This window comes from Panthera uncia, chromosome D1 (genome assembly GCF_023721935.1).
Source record: "Panthera uncia isolate 11264 chromosome D1, Puncia_PCG_1.0, whole genome shotgun sequence".
Classification (NCBI taxonomy): Eukaryota; Metazoa; Chordata; class Mammalia; order Carnivora; family Felidae; genus Panthera; species Panthera uncia.
Genome location: NC_064808.1, coordinates 89,876,555 through 89,892,374, shown reverse-complemented (window position 1 = coordinate 89,892,374; position 15,820 = coordinate 89,876,555). Strand labels below are relative to the sequence as shown.

The following is a 15,820-nucleotide window of genomic DNA, read 5'->3' as shown; positions in this document are numbered from 1 at the left end:
GGTAGATTAGATTGATTGGAGAGGATGTGTAGTGGGATTGTGGAAAATAGGAGCTGTTGGGAACCACAGCTGTAGGGAAATCTTGGATAAGGGATTGACTTCATGCATTGTGTAATATTTACAGACAAATATGGTAAAACAATGTTTTGACTAGGTTAATTGCTTCAAAAATTTTTTGAGGTGAGATATAGATTGGCTTCTGGGGGATGAATTAGGATATAATTGTAACAATTTAGCCATGAAGTATGGCATCAGGACTTGTTTCATGATAAGGAATAGAAAGGGAAAGCTTTAAAAAAGGGTGGTTGAAGTAGGAATGAAAAGGGATAAGTGTAAGAAACACCCCAGAAGAGTTAAGAAGGTTTGGTACAAAGGTATTTTGGTATTTAAGTTATTGACACCTCGTTTTCATTGCTCAAATTATGGCATCTTTGTTTCTTTTTAATCTTTATTTATTTTTAAGAGAGTGAGAGAGACAGAGTGAGAGCAGGGGAGGAACAGAGAGAGAGGGAGACACAGAATCCGAGGCAGGCTCCAGGCTCTGACCTGTCAGCACAGAGCCTGACTCGAGGCTGGAACCCACGAACCGTGAGATCATGACCTGAGCTGAAGTCGGACACTTGACCGCCTGAGCCACCCAGATGCCCCTGGCATCTTTGTAATGTAGCATCAAAATGCCTAAAAACCACCAGAATTTTCTTTTTCTATGTTAAAAAGAATTTAGTCTCATGTTCCCAAACTTTAACTCAAAATATTAGTCTTGGAAAATATATGTCTCCTTTCCCTCACTTACAAAATTTTGATCAGTACCAGTCAACGGCAATTTGATCAAGCATTTCCTAGAACTCTACCAATTTAGTGTGTATAGTCTGGGGAATCCACTCTTATTGACAGATGCAGCTTCTGTCAGCTCAGAATAAATGCTGAATAGTTACTTTTAAAGTGTGGTAGACCTAATACATGCTTATTTTAAAGGGAAACTCTTAATCATTTTTGTTTCAAAGTTTCAAGGAGCCATTGAGATTCCTAAGAATACCATAGCTTCAGACCTCCCCTTCCACTAATTAAATTAGCATCAAAGGACACTGGTATTCTATCAGCATATATGGCTGTCGCATTATTTTATAATTTATCTGATTATCTGTTGTTGTATAGCAAACTGCCCTAGATGTTAGTGGCATAAAGCAAATTATACCGTGTGTCAGGATTTAGAACAGGGCACAGTGAGGATGGCTCGTCTACAACACGATGTCTGAAGCCTCTCGGTTGAGACAGCTGAAATAGCTGGAGATGTCTGGGACAACTCTACTGGATTCTGGCTATTGGTTGGATTTCTTGTTTCCTCTTCATCTGGCCATCTACTGGGCTGTGATGTCCAGGGTGGCTTTCTCACTCACATGTCTGGCACTGGGCTAGGATGACTAGAATGGCTGCGGGCTTGCTTGGTTGCTTTCTCTTTCCGCATGGTTTCTCTATCTGGCTAGTTTGGGCTTCCTTTCAGCATGGTGGTCTCAGGGTAGAACTCTTATATGGTGGCTCGTTTCCCCTAGGGCGAGCACTCCAAGAGCTGTAGGTGGAAGTTGCTTTAAGACCTTGCTTGAGAAGTCATGGAGCCAATGCTTCTGCCTCATTCTGTTGGATATATACAGAGCCAGACTACAATCAGTATGGGAGATTATTACACAAGAGCGTTGATACTGGGAGGCTTGATTCACTGTGGGGAGAAGGGGAGATCATCTTTGGAGACTACTGTGAATACTAAACATAAGTTTCATCATACGTGAATTATCCAAAAATGTTCTTTGTTTGTTGCGAGAAATACTTCTTTCTATATTGTCCCCTTGGATAGTCCTTAGGGTACAAAAAGTCTATGTCTATGAGGAATTAGTTGTACAATTGAAACAATATCTATTTTTGCTTAAGCCAGTATTTCTCAAATTTATTTGACTCTGGGAATCTCTTAATGTCCCAGAATCTGAGACAATGTTCTTGGGTTCTGATTGCCTTATAAAAATGGTGTTTGCTGAGCAAAATATATTTCTAAAATATGGTATACTCTTACCTTTGGTTTACAGTTGAGATTCACAATTTGGAATCAGTCATACACTAATAAGATGTTCAATAATCTCAGCATGGAGGTAAAAGGGGGCAGACAGACAATGGACATAAAAGAGGCAGGATGGCTTTAATTTTCTGGAGCCTGAGTTAATTTTGGTCAGTTGTTCAGTCTTTACTACATATATCTCTCCTTTGGAATTATTTTACCCAATTGTTCTTTGATATTTGTTTTGTACACTCTATTCCTATGGTATATACTTGTGTAGAATATGGGATAGACTTCTTGGAAAATGTAATTTTTATTGGAATTTAAATTCTTTTCATTTTGAGAGTTAATGATTGCCTTATGAAATATTTGAGGCTCTTTTCTGAATTAGAATTTGGAATCACTGTGTTAGAAGAAGGGCTGGATAGGAGTATGATTTTATTTATTTGAAGATCCCTTATGAAAGAGAGACATAGTCAAGAGACAAGCAGTAACAGTATAGGGCATAAGTATTGGAGTCAGAGAGACTTGTAGCTCTGCTGCTTGCCAGCTGTAGGATCTTGGGCTAAAGATGAATCTTTCTGAGCCCCAATTTCCTCATCTTTAATATAAAGAATAAGAATACCTTCTATTGGAGGTAGTTTTAGGGATTTAGTGATATAATGTGGTTAAAGTGCTTGTCTTGTAATAGATCTTTAATAATAATAACTGCTTGGGGCACCTGGGTGGCTCATTGGTTGAGCGTTTGACTCTTGGTTTCAGTTCAAGTCATGATCCCAGGGTTGTGGGTTCAAGCCCCGAGTTGGGTTCTGTGCTGAGCATTGAGCCTGCTTAAGATTCTCTCTCTCCCTCTCCTCCTTTTTCCTGCTTGTGCTCTCTCTCTCTCTCTCTCTCTCTCTAAAAAAAAAGTAACTGCTTTTAATTATGCCTGTGGTTGTTATTCAAAGCATTCAGAGGAAGTGAATACTGATTAGGGACTCAAATGGGATAAAATGTTCTAGATCGTTTAGAATGTGTTTTAGAATTGAGCATTACACAAATATTAAGTGCCTTTATATTCAAGGCTCTGTGTCATATACTGTAGGAGAAACAAAAGAGGATAAATACATTTCCTGCCCTCACAGTGTACCTAATCTAATGGGGGAGTTGAGAAGTATTACACGCAATGTTAATAAGAATGAGAGGTACTATAGCATAGGAAGCTCAGAGCAAGAACCAATTATGGAAGGTGGTTGGTTATTAGATGGTCTTAAAGAATGAGTACCACCTTTACTTTACTAGATGGAGATGACAGGAAGGTTAAAAATGGAGCATAAATCTGAGTGTGAAGGCATTTTATAATAGGACATGTTTGGTGAGCGGTGAGCAATTTGGTGTATCTGGACTGTTTTATTCATTTTAGAAAATGTGTAACAAGATAGGTTTGAATTGGTTCATTAAGAATTAATGAAGGCAACTTTAGTTGTCAATTCAATGAAAAATTAAGATTTGATTTGAGTACAAAAATTCCAATTTTTAGTTTTTGATTTGGTTTGAGTTCTTGGTACTCAGTAGCTATGTCTAGATTATCAGCTTCTGAACTCCTGTGATTTCCTTACTATACTGGGAATTTTGGATTATAGAACTGAATTATTTTGTTGGGATTGTACCTTGACAGCTTTGTGCTTAAAACAGTCCTAACAGGCAAAACTGCTGACATTTAAGTTTATTTTCTTTCATCTTTCAAGACTTCAGCATATATGATTGAAGAAGAACTAAAGGAACAACTAAGAAAAAAACAAGAAGCTCTGAAGCATTTTCAGAGACAAGTCAAACGCCGAGTAAATCAACAAATCAGGTTGCGAAAAAAGCATCAGCTTCAGAGATCTTATGAAGCAGTAAGTTCAAAAGAGAAACCATATTTTATTCTTATGTTGTTCTGACTCATTTTTTTGTTTTCACCAAATAATCAAAAACAATGTCAGAATTTTGGATTTGGGTTTGAATTTTGGCTTTGCTGCTTGCTAGCTATGTCACCTTGGGCCTATTACTTCTCTGGACTGTAGTTTCTTTATCTATAAAATGAGGCTATGATATTTGTCTCACAGTGTTGTTAGGAGAATTTGATAGGTAAATTATTAGCACATTAGGGATGCCTGGTAAATATTAGTTTCATTGCTTGCTAAAGCTTTCCTCTTTCTATCCTTTACCCTGATTTAAAGTCTTTTGGGCCACTTATAGGCATTATTTGATTGTACTGGCCCGGAGTAGAATCTCACTAGAAGAATCTCACTCTTTCTTCCTTTGTGTAGGCAGAAAAAGAAGGCTCTATAGCCATGCAGTCCTCAGATCCAGCACATTTAACTCCTAAAAGAACAAGTGTTTTTCCAAAGAACTTGAATGCTGCAATTGGAAGTGCTAGGTTACCTCCTTCCCAGGTGCTGGGGGATGGACTAGAAGATAGAGAGAATCAGAATGAATTACTCCAACAACAAGCCCAGGCTGTAAGTACATACTCATTTTATGCCTGATTTTCTTTAGATACATGCCATATCTATAATATGAAGTAGAGATTAGGAGGTATCCTACTCAACTTCACTTTTAATTACCTTCTTTTTTTTACTTTTGTAAAGTGGGGAATAGTGGAATGATGTTTATTTTTTATACATATTCTAAATTTATTTATTTTTGGTAAGACAATTTAGAATCATCTAAAGGAAGCTGCCAAACTCTAGAGTTAAAAACTTATGAGAAACAGCTTTAAGTTAAAGAACATAGATTTTTTTCCCAATTGTACTGGAATTGTGTTATGGGTAAGTTATTGTTTATGGTATCTGGACAGAACTGATTCCTAACGTCTATTGCAAAAAGGTACAGTACATATACAGGGCACTTCATTCATTATTTTTGTCTCTTTTTCCTCATTTCTGTCCTTTAGTCTGATAATCACAATAAATAGATCTATAGGTCAAGTAATAACATAGTAAACTCTTGACATAGAATTAAAAAAAAAGTAACATATCCTAAGTAATTGATTATCTGTTATTTAAAAATTAATCACCATGAGTAGGTTCATCCGCTGAAATCACTTGAGACTGTGCACTCAACTCTCCTTAGTGTACCTGAGCCTTTTGTCCACTCGATACCATATTCTTCAACTCTGCTGTAGGAATTATACTTCATCTTATTTAAAATGTATTTCTAGGGATAGTGAGAGGAGAGCAAAAGTGTAGAAAATGATGATTATGCAAAAATAAAAATTTCGTCACTGCTGACGTGCTTGGTCATAAGTATGAAGGGATTGTATAGTTGTTAGTATAATTAGGGAAAGCTTTATAAGCATATATTATATTGAAATACTTAAAAAATTTTTTTTCTTTGCCCAAACTATGACTTTTTCTTGCCATTGCTTGGTTTGTAGTAATCATTTTAAAAATCATTTTTGTTTCCTTTTTTAAGGTTATGAACAATCTGTTGAGCAAATATTTATTCAATCAGGCACTTCATAAAGTATAAGGGATAGAACATTGATGAAAACAGACACGGTTGTTGCCTTCGTGGTGCTTGTGGCTATAATCCCACCGTAGTGAGGATTTTACTTCATCTGTATAGTATATAAGTAGAACACATCAGTTCACAGATATTTGAATATACTGTGTTTCTTAAACATTGAACGAATGAAATGTGAAATGGGACCCTTTATGGGGGTTTACATTTCCAAGTAGAGATGTAAAGCTGGTAGACCCCAATCTATTAGATAATAACATAGAGATATTTGCTATATTTGGTGATAAAGTTGCACTAGGGAATTTCAAAAATTTTTCAATTCCAAGGAAATATTTCCTGGAAGAGGTGGAATTGAGTTGTATATTTTGAATTGGTAAGGTGAATTGAATCGGTGAATTGAAGAGAATTTTGAGATAGGAGGAACAGTTAAGAGTGTAGAATGTATAATGAGCTTGGTATATTTGGGAATAAGTGATGGAACCTTTCTGATTGATAGTTTATAGAGGAGGATGACAGAAAATTGAGGTTACATAGGACGAAATCAGGTTATGAAAAGCCTGAAATGTTACAAAACTAAAAAAAAATTTATACCGTTTTTTTCTTAAAAGATGAACTACTAAAGAATGTTCAGTGACCTAAACTACTTTAAGCCTATAAACTTTTGCCCAAATAGCATCTTGACATTAGATGCTTTTTAATCTTACTGTTTCTGTTGCAGTTTTTTTTTTAATTTTTTTTAAATTTTTTTAACGTTTATTTATTTTTGAGACAGAGAGAGACAGAGCATGAACAGGGGAGGGGCAGAGAGAGAGGGAGACACAGAATCTGAAACAGGCTCCAGGCTCTGAGCTGTCAGCACAGAGCCTGACGCGGGGCTTGAACTCACGGACCGTGAGATCATGACCTGAGCCGAAGTCAAACACTCAACCAACCGAGCCACCCAGGCACCCCTTTTTAAAATTTTTTAAAAGTTATTTTTGAGAGAGTGAGAGAGAGAGAATGAGAATGTGCGAATGCATGGGAGAGGCAGAGAGAAAGAGAGAATTCCAAGCATTCTCAGCAGAGAGCCCAACGCAGAGCTTGAACTCAAGACATGAGATCATGATCTGAAAGGAACCAAGAATTTGACATTGAGCCACCCAGTCACTCCTCTGTTGCAGTTTTTATCCACTAGATGTCACTAAGAACTAGACAGTGAGGCATTGTTCAAGCACTAACTCCCTTGATTTATCTAGAAGTGGTTGAGTAAATGGTGAATATAATTCACTTTCTGAATATTGGTGGACTTTTCAGTTTTCGTGTGCCACGGAGTGATAGAACCATAGAATCCTGGAGCTGGAGGGTTTTAAAAGTTCATCTGACATATTGAAATACTTAAGGATGAAATGATTTGATATCTGGGGTATACTTCAAAGTAATATAAGGGTGAAGTGAAGTAAGGCATTATAGATAAAATAAGATGGGCCAGGAATTGATAATGTTAAAACTGTTTGGGTGTGTATGTGGGATTCATTATAGCTTCTGTCTACTATATGTTTGACATTTCCAATATGTTTGAATTTATTTACATTTTTTAAAATCTTTTTTAAAAAGTTGATCTTTTTTGTTGTTGTTGTTGAGAGAGAGGCAGAGAGAGAAAGAGGGATACAGAGAATACCAAGCAGGCTCTGTGCTATCAGCACAGAGTTTGTGGGGCTCAAACTCATGAACTGTGAGCTCATGACCTGAGCTGAAATCAAGGGTCGGATGCTCAACCAACTGAGCCACCCAAGCGCCCCTGAATTTATTTACATTTTTAATTAAATGTTAGAAAAGAGAAGACATTATCTAGTCTAACCTTTCTTTCTCTAAAGAATTCTTTTTATATTGTCTCTAGTTTCTGCTAGAACACTGCCACTGTTGAGCAACTGACCACTTTTTAGGCTATTCATTTTTAGAAGTCTTGAAATTATTACAAGTATTTTATCAATATACTAAGTCAAAATGTTCCTATAATTTTTACCCATTGGGCCTAGTTTTGCACTCTCAAGTAATAGAAAATAAAATACCATGGTCATCTCTAAGACACTTCAGGTATTTGATTATATTTGATTATAGCTATCATTTCTGTCTCTTTTTTTCTTTTTTGGGGGGAGAGAGAGAGTGCGCGCGCGCACATGTGTGTGCACATGGGGGAAGGGGAGAAGGAGAGGGAGAGAGAGAATCTTAAGCAGGCTCAATGACCAGCGTGGAGCCCAACACAGGGCTTGATCTCATGACTGTGAGATTGTGACCTGAGCCAAAATCAAGAGTCAGATGCTTAACCAACTGAGCCTCCCAGGCGCCCCCCATTTTTCTCTTTTGATTCTTACATTCCTAATGCTTTCAGTCATTATAATCTTGGTTGATTTCTTCTGGATGCTATTTAGTTTTTCAAATATGCTCTTTTCAAATATGGCCTTCAAAACTGGATGTGGCCCTGTACCCCAACATGTGATTTTGCTGGGACCTCTCTTATTCTGTACCCCCACCCCAGCCTTCACTTATAATACTTGGTATTACCTTCTTGTTCTGAAATAGATAAGATTGGGTACCTAAAGTTAGCTACTATAATCATAAAACTGGAAGAAATTTCAAGTGTTCCCATAAAATAGAACTAGCCTAGCCCCCTGCTTTTGTTCAGACTGATATTTATCTCTAGGGATTGAGTTTCTATTGTGTCCCTTGATAACTTCATTTTGGTTGGGAATCAATGAACAGCTGATCATTGTTTCATTCTCACCATGTAATAATTTTTTTTAAATACACTATTAAGTTTACCACTATTTTCTAGCATGGGATATCTCAGCTTTTTATTTCTCACTGAATCTTTTATTATCTTGTTTTTTATTTTTATTCTCTCTTTGTAATGCAGGCTTTCCAGCTTTTTCAACCCTGGAAATACCAATTAATTTTGGTAATTAAGAAAGATTTAAGCAATGTGAAATAACCTGATAAGTTTTCTTAATCTATCATTGGAAAACTATTGTTTGAGTTAGGCTCTTTGGCTGCAAGACTTCATTTATTTCAAGAACATGCATGGGATGATAATGGCAGAATCAGAAACTCCCTTAAGGAGTCAGAGGAGTTTTTCTGGCTCTGAGGTAGCTCCAGTGATCACAACAGCATAGGTTCTTTGATTTTCACAACTAGTATTTAATCAATAACTTGATTGATTCAGTTGTTCTCATAGGGTGACCCACCTTCCTTATTGTCTGAGGACATGAGACCTTCAGTGCTAAACCTGGACAGTTCCAGGCAAAGTGGGAGTGTTCCCTGTCTCTACACATATGCTTCTCTCTTATTTGCTTAATTTTTCTACTACTGGTATTCTCATCATCACAGCTCTGAAACTTAGGCATACTTATGGCTCCTTTAGCCTCTTTTCTCCAGCTTCGGACCTTTTAGGTTCAGTTCCTGTGTCTGATTTCTCATACTTCCTAGTTCATCATGTAAGATAAGGAATCTTCATTATCCCAGCCTGCCTTTTTATGCAAGATCTAGGTTATTGGTGAGCCTATAGCTTGGGAGGCCCATTTAATAATTTGATTTGTAAAATTCCCCTATTTTCTATATTTTTGTTTAATGCTTATGAACATTGACTTTGGTCCTTGTATTCGTTTTTGTCTGCTGTTAACAAATTACCTCAAACTTAGCGACTTGAAATGACAAATTAATTCTCTTGAAGTTCTCGAGGCCAGAAGTCCAAAATCAGTTTCAGTGAGCCAAAATGAAGGTATCAGCAGGGTCTCTTCCACAGATTCTAGGAGAAAATTTGTTCCTCGACTCTTCTAGTTTTTGGTGTCTGCTGGCTTTCCTTTCCTTGTGGTTACATTGTACCAATCACTGCTTCTGTCTTTACATCACCTTCTTCTTTTCTGTATGCCACATCTTCCTCTGCCATCTCTCTCATAAGGACAGTTGGGATGGCATTTAGGGCCCATATGGATAGTCCAGGATTATCTCCTCATCTTAAGATCCTTAATTTAATAATATCTGCAAAGCCCCTTTTTTCTTATAAAGTAACGTTTATAGGTTTCAGGGATCAGGACCTGGTGTCTTTGAGTGTCCATTAGTCAGCCTATTACAGTCCTCATAGCTGGTCCTTGAAAGGGCTTTCGGGTTGAGGTTTGATGAAGGGTTATGGTAATGACAGAGAAATGGAAAGACTATAACGTATATTCCAACTGCTGGACCAGTTGAAATATCCTGCTTAAGGGACTAAAATCAATCTGTGACTCTAATAGAGGTTTGGACTTGTTGGGAGATGTAGATTATGTATCCTTATTTTAAATCTGTTACAACAGCTATTTTGAATCCTTGGTCACATTGTGCAGGGCAATAACATCTACTATACTTGGCAATGAGTAAAAGCAGGCACATTTGTGGCTCTGTATTTTTTATAACTTTAACTGTACATATATCTCTTTTTATAGTATGATTACCTCTATCTTGATCCCTTTAGCCATTCTGCTAACCAAATTTAGAAGTCCTCCTCTTAGGGGTGCCTGGATGGCTCAGTCGGTTAAGCAACCGACTTAGGCTCAGGTCATGATCTCACGGTTCGTGAGTTTGAGCCCCGCATCGGGCTCTGTGCTGACGGCTCAGAGCTTGGAGCCTGCTTCTGATTCTGTGTTTCCCTCTCTCTCTGCCCCTCCCTGGCTTGCTCTCTGTCTCTCTGTCTCTCTCTCTCAAAAATAAACATTAAAAAAATTTTTCTTAAAAAAATAAGTCCCCTCTTAGTAAAATAAAGAGTAATGTTTCAAGCTGATTTCTCTGGTGAGAGGTGTAGACCTTTAGAAGCAAGGACAAAACAGGTGATATGCTGTAGGGAAACTGCACCGGTAGTGAGAGTGTTTTTATCCCTAGCTCACCATTAGTAAAAACCAAAGTGTTTGTTATTTATATCTGTAAATCATAGTCATGATTTACTTTCCAGGGAGAATTGATATCATTAACTTTTACTGGATTGGTTGGAACTGGTCCTGACTTTGCCTTAATTTTACTTTGTAGTATAGGGATATGCTTTTCTTCTACATGATGTAGTGCTTAGCCTAAAACATGGTACTTTGTTCATTTCTGTATTTTCTTTAAGGGAACATTCTGTGCAGATTTGTGAAAAATAAAATAGGCTATGCTCTTCTGAAAAAGAGATCAAAACAGGTGCTTACTGAAATGACCTGGTAGATGTAGGGAATGAACACAAAGTCAATGTATTTAATATTAATACTCATTATCAGCTGTTACTTAGAGTACTTGAAACAAATGGGTTCTGTTGAGATGTTGGAGTTTGTGTTCTGAGTTAACTTAGAAAGACTTCCTGGAAGAAGGGGGGTTTGAGAAAAGACTTTGAATAGCTACAGGTTTCAAATGTTAGGGGTGAAGAAGGGATTCTTGTAAACAGGAAAAGAGGATTTTAGAGGGACTAGGAATGGAGTCCTCTAGCAAGGAGTGATGAAAGTGATTAGGCATGCAAAGACTAGTCGAAGAAATAACTCCTTATTGAGAAGATGGATAGGAGGTAAAGAATGTATTTGCTCATAATTTCTAAAATTATTAATTAAAACTTTTAGGTTCTGATATTTTGTGTACATTCTTAATACAAAGCATATGTTGTTGAAAAATGATTTGAATAACAGCCCTTAAATCAAGTTATGAAATAACAGTATTTTAGAATAATGAAAGTCATGTTGTAAAAGTACTGTCAGCAAACCACAGTCTCCTTTGCAGGTAATCTTCTTGTCTTAGGTCTGGCATTTTTTAATAATAGGGGCCTGTTTTCCTGTTGGAACACTTAGTGAATTTGGTATTAAAACTTTAGCCTGTTTTTGTTTGCTCTTTTTTCCCTTTCCCTGGCAGCTTAGTCAAACCATGAAACAGGCTCGTCACCGACTGGCATCATTTAAGACTGTGAACAAAAAAAATGTGTCAGTGTTTCCAGATGGTAGAAGAAAAACCTTTCCCCACCAAGAGGTAAATTAATTTCTAATAAATTGTTGTAAAAAGTACACATAAATATTTATTTACATCTCAACATTATTTAGAACTGTAAAAATAATTGGAAATAACCTGAAATATCCAATGGTAGGGAATGGTTAAAAAATTATGGTGTATCCATATATAGCTATTGTAAAAAAATATGCTTTCAAAGAATATCTAAAGACAGAAGTGTCTGTGATACAAAATTAAGTGAAAAATGTAGGATACAAAATTATATACAATATATTCTAAATTAAAAAAAAATTATGCAGCCAATGTTTATAGAATGTCTGTCGTTACCAGGCATTGTTCTAGAAGCAGGAAAAAAAAGATAGACAAAGATCCCTCCAGGAGCATCTGTGCTAGCAGGGAAGCAAATAATAAGCAAATAAATGTAGAATATTTTTCAAACAATAAAAAAATAAAGATAAAGCGATGGGAAGAGAATACTATGTGCAGAGACAAAAGCCTGGAAAGAAATGGACCAAGAGGTTAATACTGATTATTTATGGTTAGTGTTAGTACAGGTGATTTTTATTTTCTTCTCTTGGTTTTCCCTATTTAAAAAATTTTCCATAAAGTATATATTTTACTTTCTAGTTAGGAAAAAATCAGTACTGTTATTTCAATTTTTTTTTTTTAATGTTTATTCTTGAGAGAGAGGGAGAGACAGAGCATGAGCAGGGGAGGGGCAGAGCAAGAGAGGGACACAGAATCCAAAGCAGGCTCCAGGCTCTGAGCTGTCGGCACAGAGCCTGATGCGGGGCCTGAACTCATGAACTGTGGGATCATGACCTGAGCTGAAGTCGGACGCTTAACCGACTGAGCCACCCAGGAGCCCCAATACTGTTATTATTTAAAAAGAAATTCTTTTGATTCAAAATACAAGGTTAGAGTGAATAATTGGAACATAGATGCAGAGCTAGACTTAAAAGGATATTTAAGGCTATACTTGTAAAATGATATTGTTCTGTGGCTGTTTATTTCAGTGTTCACAGATTTGGATCCTAAAAATAAACTCATGTATTTTCCTGTGTGTACTTAATTTTGGCATGAATATCAAGTTTTGATAGAAAGCATCTAGTAAAATGGACCATCTCATCTTTTTTCTCTCTCTATTTTTTTTGTGGCCCTCATCACCTCTGTCTCTTAGTTCTTTCTTAGTTTTGCTTCCTAGATTATGTATATACATGTGTGTGTGTGTGTGTGTGTGTGTGTGTGTGTGTGTGTTTGGAAAGAAATGGGTATATATATAAATATATATAAAAATGTTTTTGTATTTTTTCTTAAGTATCTCAACACAACCATCAAAAACATTTGTCTTTTATGTATTTGTAATTTGTAGAATACTAATCTATGTTTCCCTCTTCAGTGATAGTAAGATATTTATAGTTAAATATATAAATATATGGTGTGTATCACAAAAGACATTCCATCCCAGGTACGTTTAGTATGGTTACCCTTTTGTAGTATTGTCTTGTTAAGACTCTCAAGATAGAATTTCTTTTGTACCAAACTTCTCAGTGGCTTGGTTTTTGGACGGTTTTCATACTATGGATTTGGCGACTGTAGTTTGTGCCAGTACTGACTTCAGAGTAGTATTAGAATGAAGTGATTGGACACATTCTAGCAAACCAGAAAAAAAGGGTTATCAGATCCCAGAGACTGATATTTTATGTTGTGTGGAATATGTTCAAACCTTTCAATTGATGCTTTTCCAGAAAAAGTACTGAAATAAATACTTATCCAATAGAGGGAGAAGGATTAAGTCTGAGGTAACATCCTTCTATAAACCAGTTTTATATGTCAAAGATGCCATTTAAATGTAATTCATGATGATGATGATGATGGTGATGATGTATTCAGACTTTCTGCTTATTGCTTCCAAAGAATACATGTGTATTTTTCAGCTAGAACATTGGAAACATATCTCCATAGAAATGAGAATGATCTAAGAAATTAGTGAAAATTTTCACATTTCTTATATCATGTATGTGGTTGTTCCCTCAATTCTGAATAGTTTTCTACCCCCTCAGTTTTGTGAAGTGGAAATCTGCCAGTCAGAAAGGACACAATCTGTAACCTGGTTGAACTCTTGTTTCATTTCCTTGTTAGACTTATTTTTACTGACCTTAGAATCTGTCTGGTTGTTTTTGTTCTTCCAGATTTGGAGGTACAGTTAGAAGATATACTTGCTTGCCCACTGTTGGGTCACTAAGACAAAATCATAAGCCTCCTAAAATTGTTACTGGCTGGTATAGGAACAAGTGGTCATTTATAAAGTTAATATATTCTCCTACCAGCATATTTCCTTCCATATGTTTGATGTGTGAGTGATTTATTTGTAAATCTGAGGTAGAACTAACTACTTGTTTTTCTTTATTCTATGTTAAACCACCCTAATCTGTTAAAATTACTCCAGATCTTTCACGAAAACTCAACCCAGTATCATAAGCATATTACTTTCTCTAGACCATTTATTTCTGTATCATTTTTTCTTTCTTTCTTTCTTTCTTTCTTTCTTTCTTTCTTTCTTTCTTTTTTGTTTTTTTAAGAAAGCATTTTGTAGGGAACCATCATCCTTCAAGATAAATATAGGAACAAAAGAACAGTTGCTCTTTAAGTTCCATCAAGGCCTTTGGACTTTTAACTACTTTGCATTACCAGAAATTTATAGAAAATCAGGGAGGGAAATGTAGAGTAGAGGGGGGAAAAATGGCTTGTTAGAGCCATCCACAGCTAATTAAGGTTGGGTTTAAGGATTAAAATTCTAATGTCCAGTAGTGTTTTTTTTCTAACAGTTTTATTGAGATATAATTTATATACTATACTATTTACCAGTAGTGTTTTTTCCTAACAGTTGTATTGAGATATAATTTATATACTATACTATTTACCCACTTAAAGTATACATTTCAGTTATTTTTAGTGTATTCACAGGTTTGTGCAAATGTCAACATAATCTAATCTTTATAACACTTCCTTAACCCTAAAAGAAACCCTATTCTCATTAGCCATCACTTTCTGTTCCCTCCCTTTCCCTACCCCCAGTCCTAAGCAACTAATCTACTTTCTGTCTCTATAGATTTGCTTATTCTAGACATTTCATATAAGTGGAATCATATATATAATATATGGTCTTTTGTGACCTGGCTTCTTTTGCTTTGCCTAATGTTTTCAAAGTTTATTGTAGAATGTGTCAGTACTTCTTTCCTTTTTTATTGCTGAATAATATTCCTTTTATAGCTATATCAAATTTGGTATATCCATTCATCAGTTGATGGACCTCTTGGCTTTTATGAATAACTGTGCTACAGACACTTGTGTACATGTCTTTGTGTGGGCATTCTTTTTTTTAGTAGTGGAATTTGGAGGTTATAGGGTCACTCTATGTTTAACCTTTTTAGAAACTGCCAAGCTGTTTTTCATTAGCAATATATGTGGGTTCCAATTTCTCCACATCCTCTCCAATACTTACTATTGTCCATCTTTTTGATTATTGCCATCTTAGTGGTATGAAGTGATATCTCACTGTACTTTTGATTTGTGTTTTCCTGATGACTTATGATCTTGAGTATCTTTTCATGTGCTTATTGCCCCATTTATATGTCTTGTGGAGAAAGTGTCTATTCTAATGTGGTGGTGTCCATTTTTTGATTGAGTTATTTGTTTTTTCATTATTGAGTTATAAGAGTTCTTTATATATTCTGGATACATGTCCCTTATGAGATATATGATTTACAAATATTTTCTCCCATTCTATAGATTGTCACATTTCACTTTCTTAATGCTATCATTTGTACAAAATTTTTTCTTTTGGTGTAGTTCAATTTATCTATTTTTTCTTTTGTTGCATGCTTTTGATTTAATACCTAATAAACCATTGCTTAATCTTTTTTTTTTTTAAGTTTGTCTATTTATTTGTTTTGAGACACACACACACACATACACATAGAGTGCATGAGCATGGGAGGGGCAGAGAGAGGGGGAGAGAGAAAATCCCAAGAAGGCTCCCCACTACAGGACTTGAACCCACAAACTGTGAGATCATGACCTGAGCTGAAGTCAAGAGCCAGACACTTAACTGGCTGAGCCACCCAGGCACCCAACCATTGCTTAATTTCAAGTCATCAATATTTTCTACCATGTGTTCTCCTAAGAATTTTATAATTTTAGTTCTTACATGATCTATTTTGAGTGAATTTTTATATGTGGTGTAAGGAAGTGTTTTAAGTTAATTCTTTTTGCATATGAATAACCACTTGTCCCAGTACCATTTGTTGAAAAACTATT

General features: G+C 35.9%; 1 protein-coding gene across 8 annotated transcripts in view; it reads left to right on the top strand.

Annotated features, from left to right (window-relative positions):
• The window catches only part of CCDC15 (coiled-coil domain containing 15), a 94,741-nt gene that overhangs the window by 12,049 nt on the left and 66,872 nt on the right, over positions 1–15,820 (top strand). For all 8 annotated transcript variants that reach the window (XM_049654977.1, XM_049654983.1, XM_049655009.1 and 5 more), the window contains exons 3-5: positions 3,772–3,921; positions 4,336–4,527; positions 11,408–11,521. In XM_049654977.1, coding sequence (XP_049510934.1) covers positions 3,772–3,921; positions 4,336–4,527; positions 11,408–11,521 — 456 coding nt within the window. The remainder of the gene's footprint in view (positions 1–3,771; positions 3,922–4,335; positions 4,528–11,407; positions 11,522–15,820) is intronic.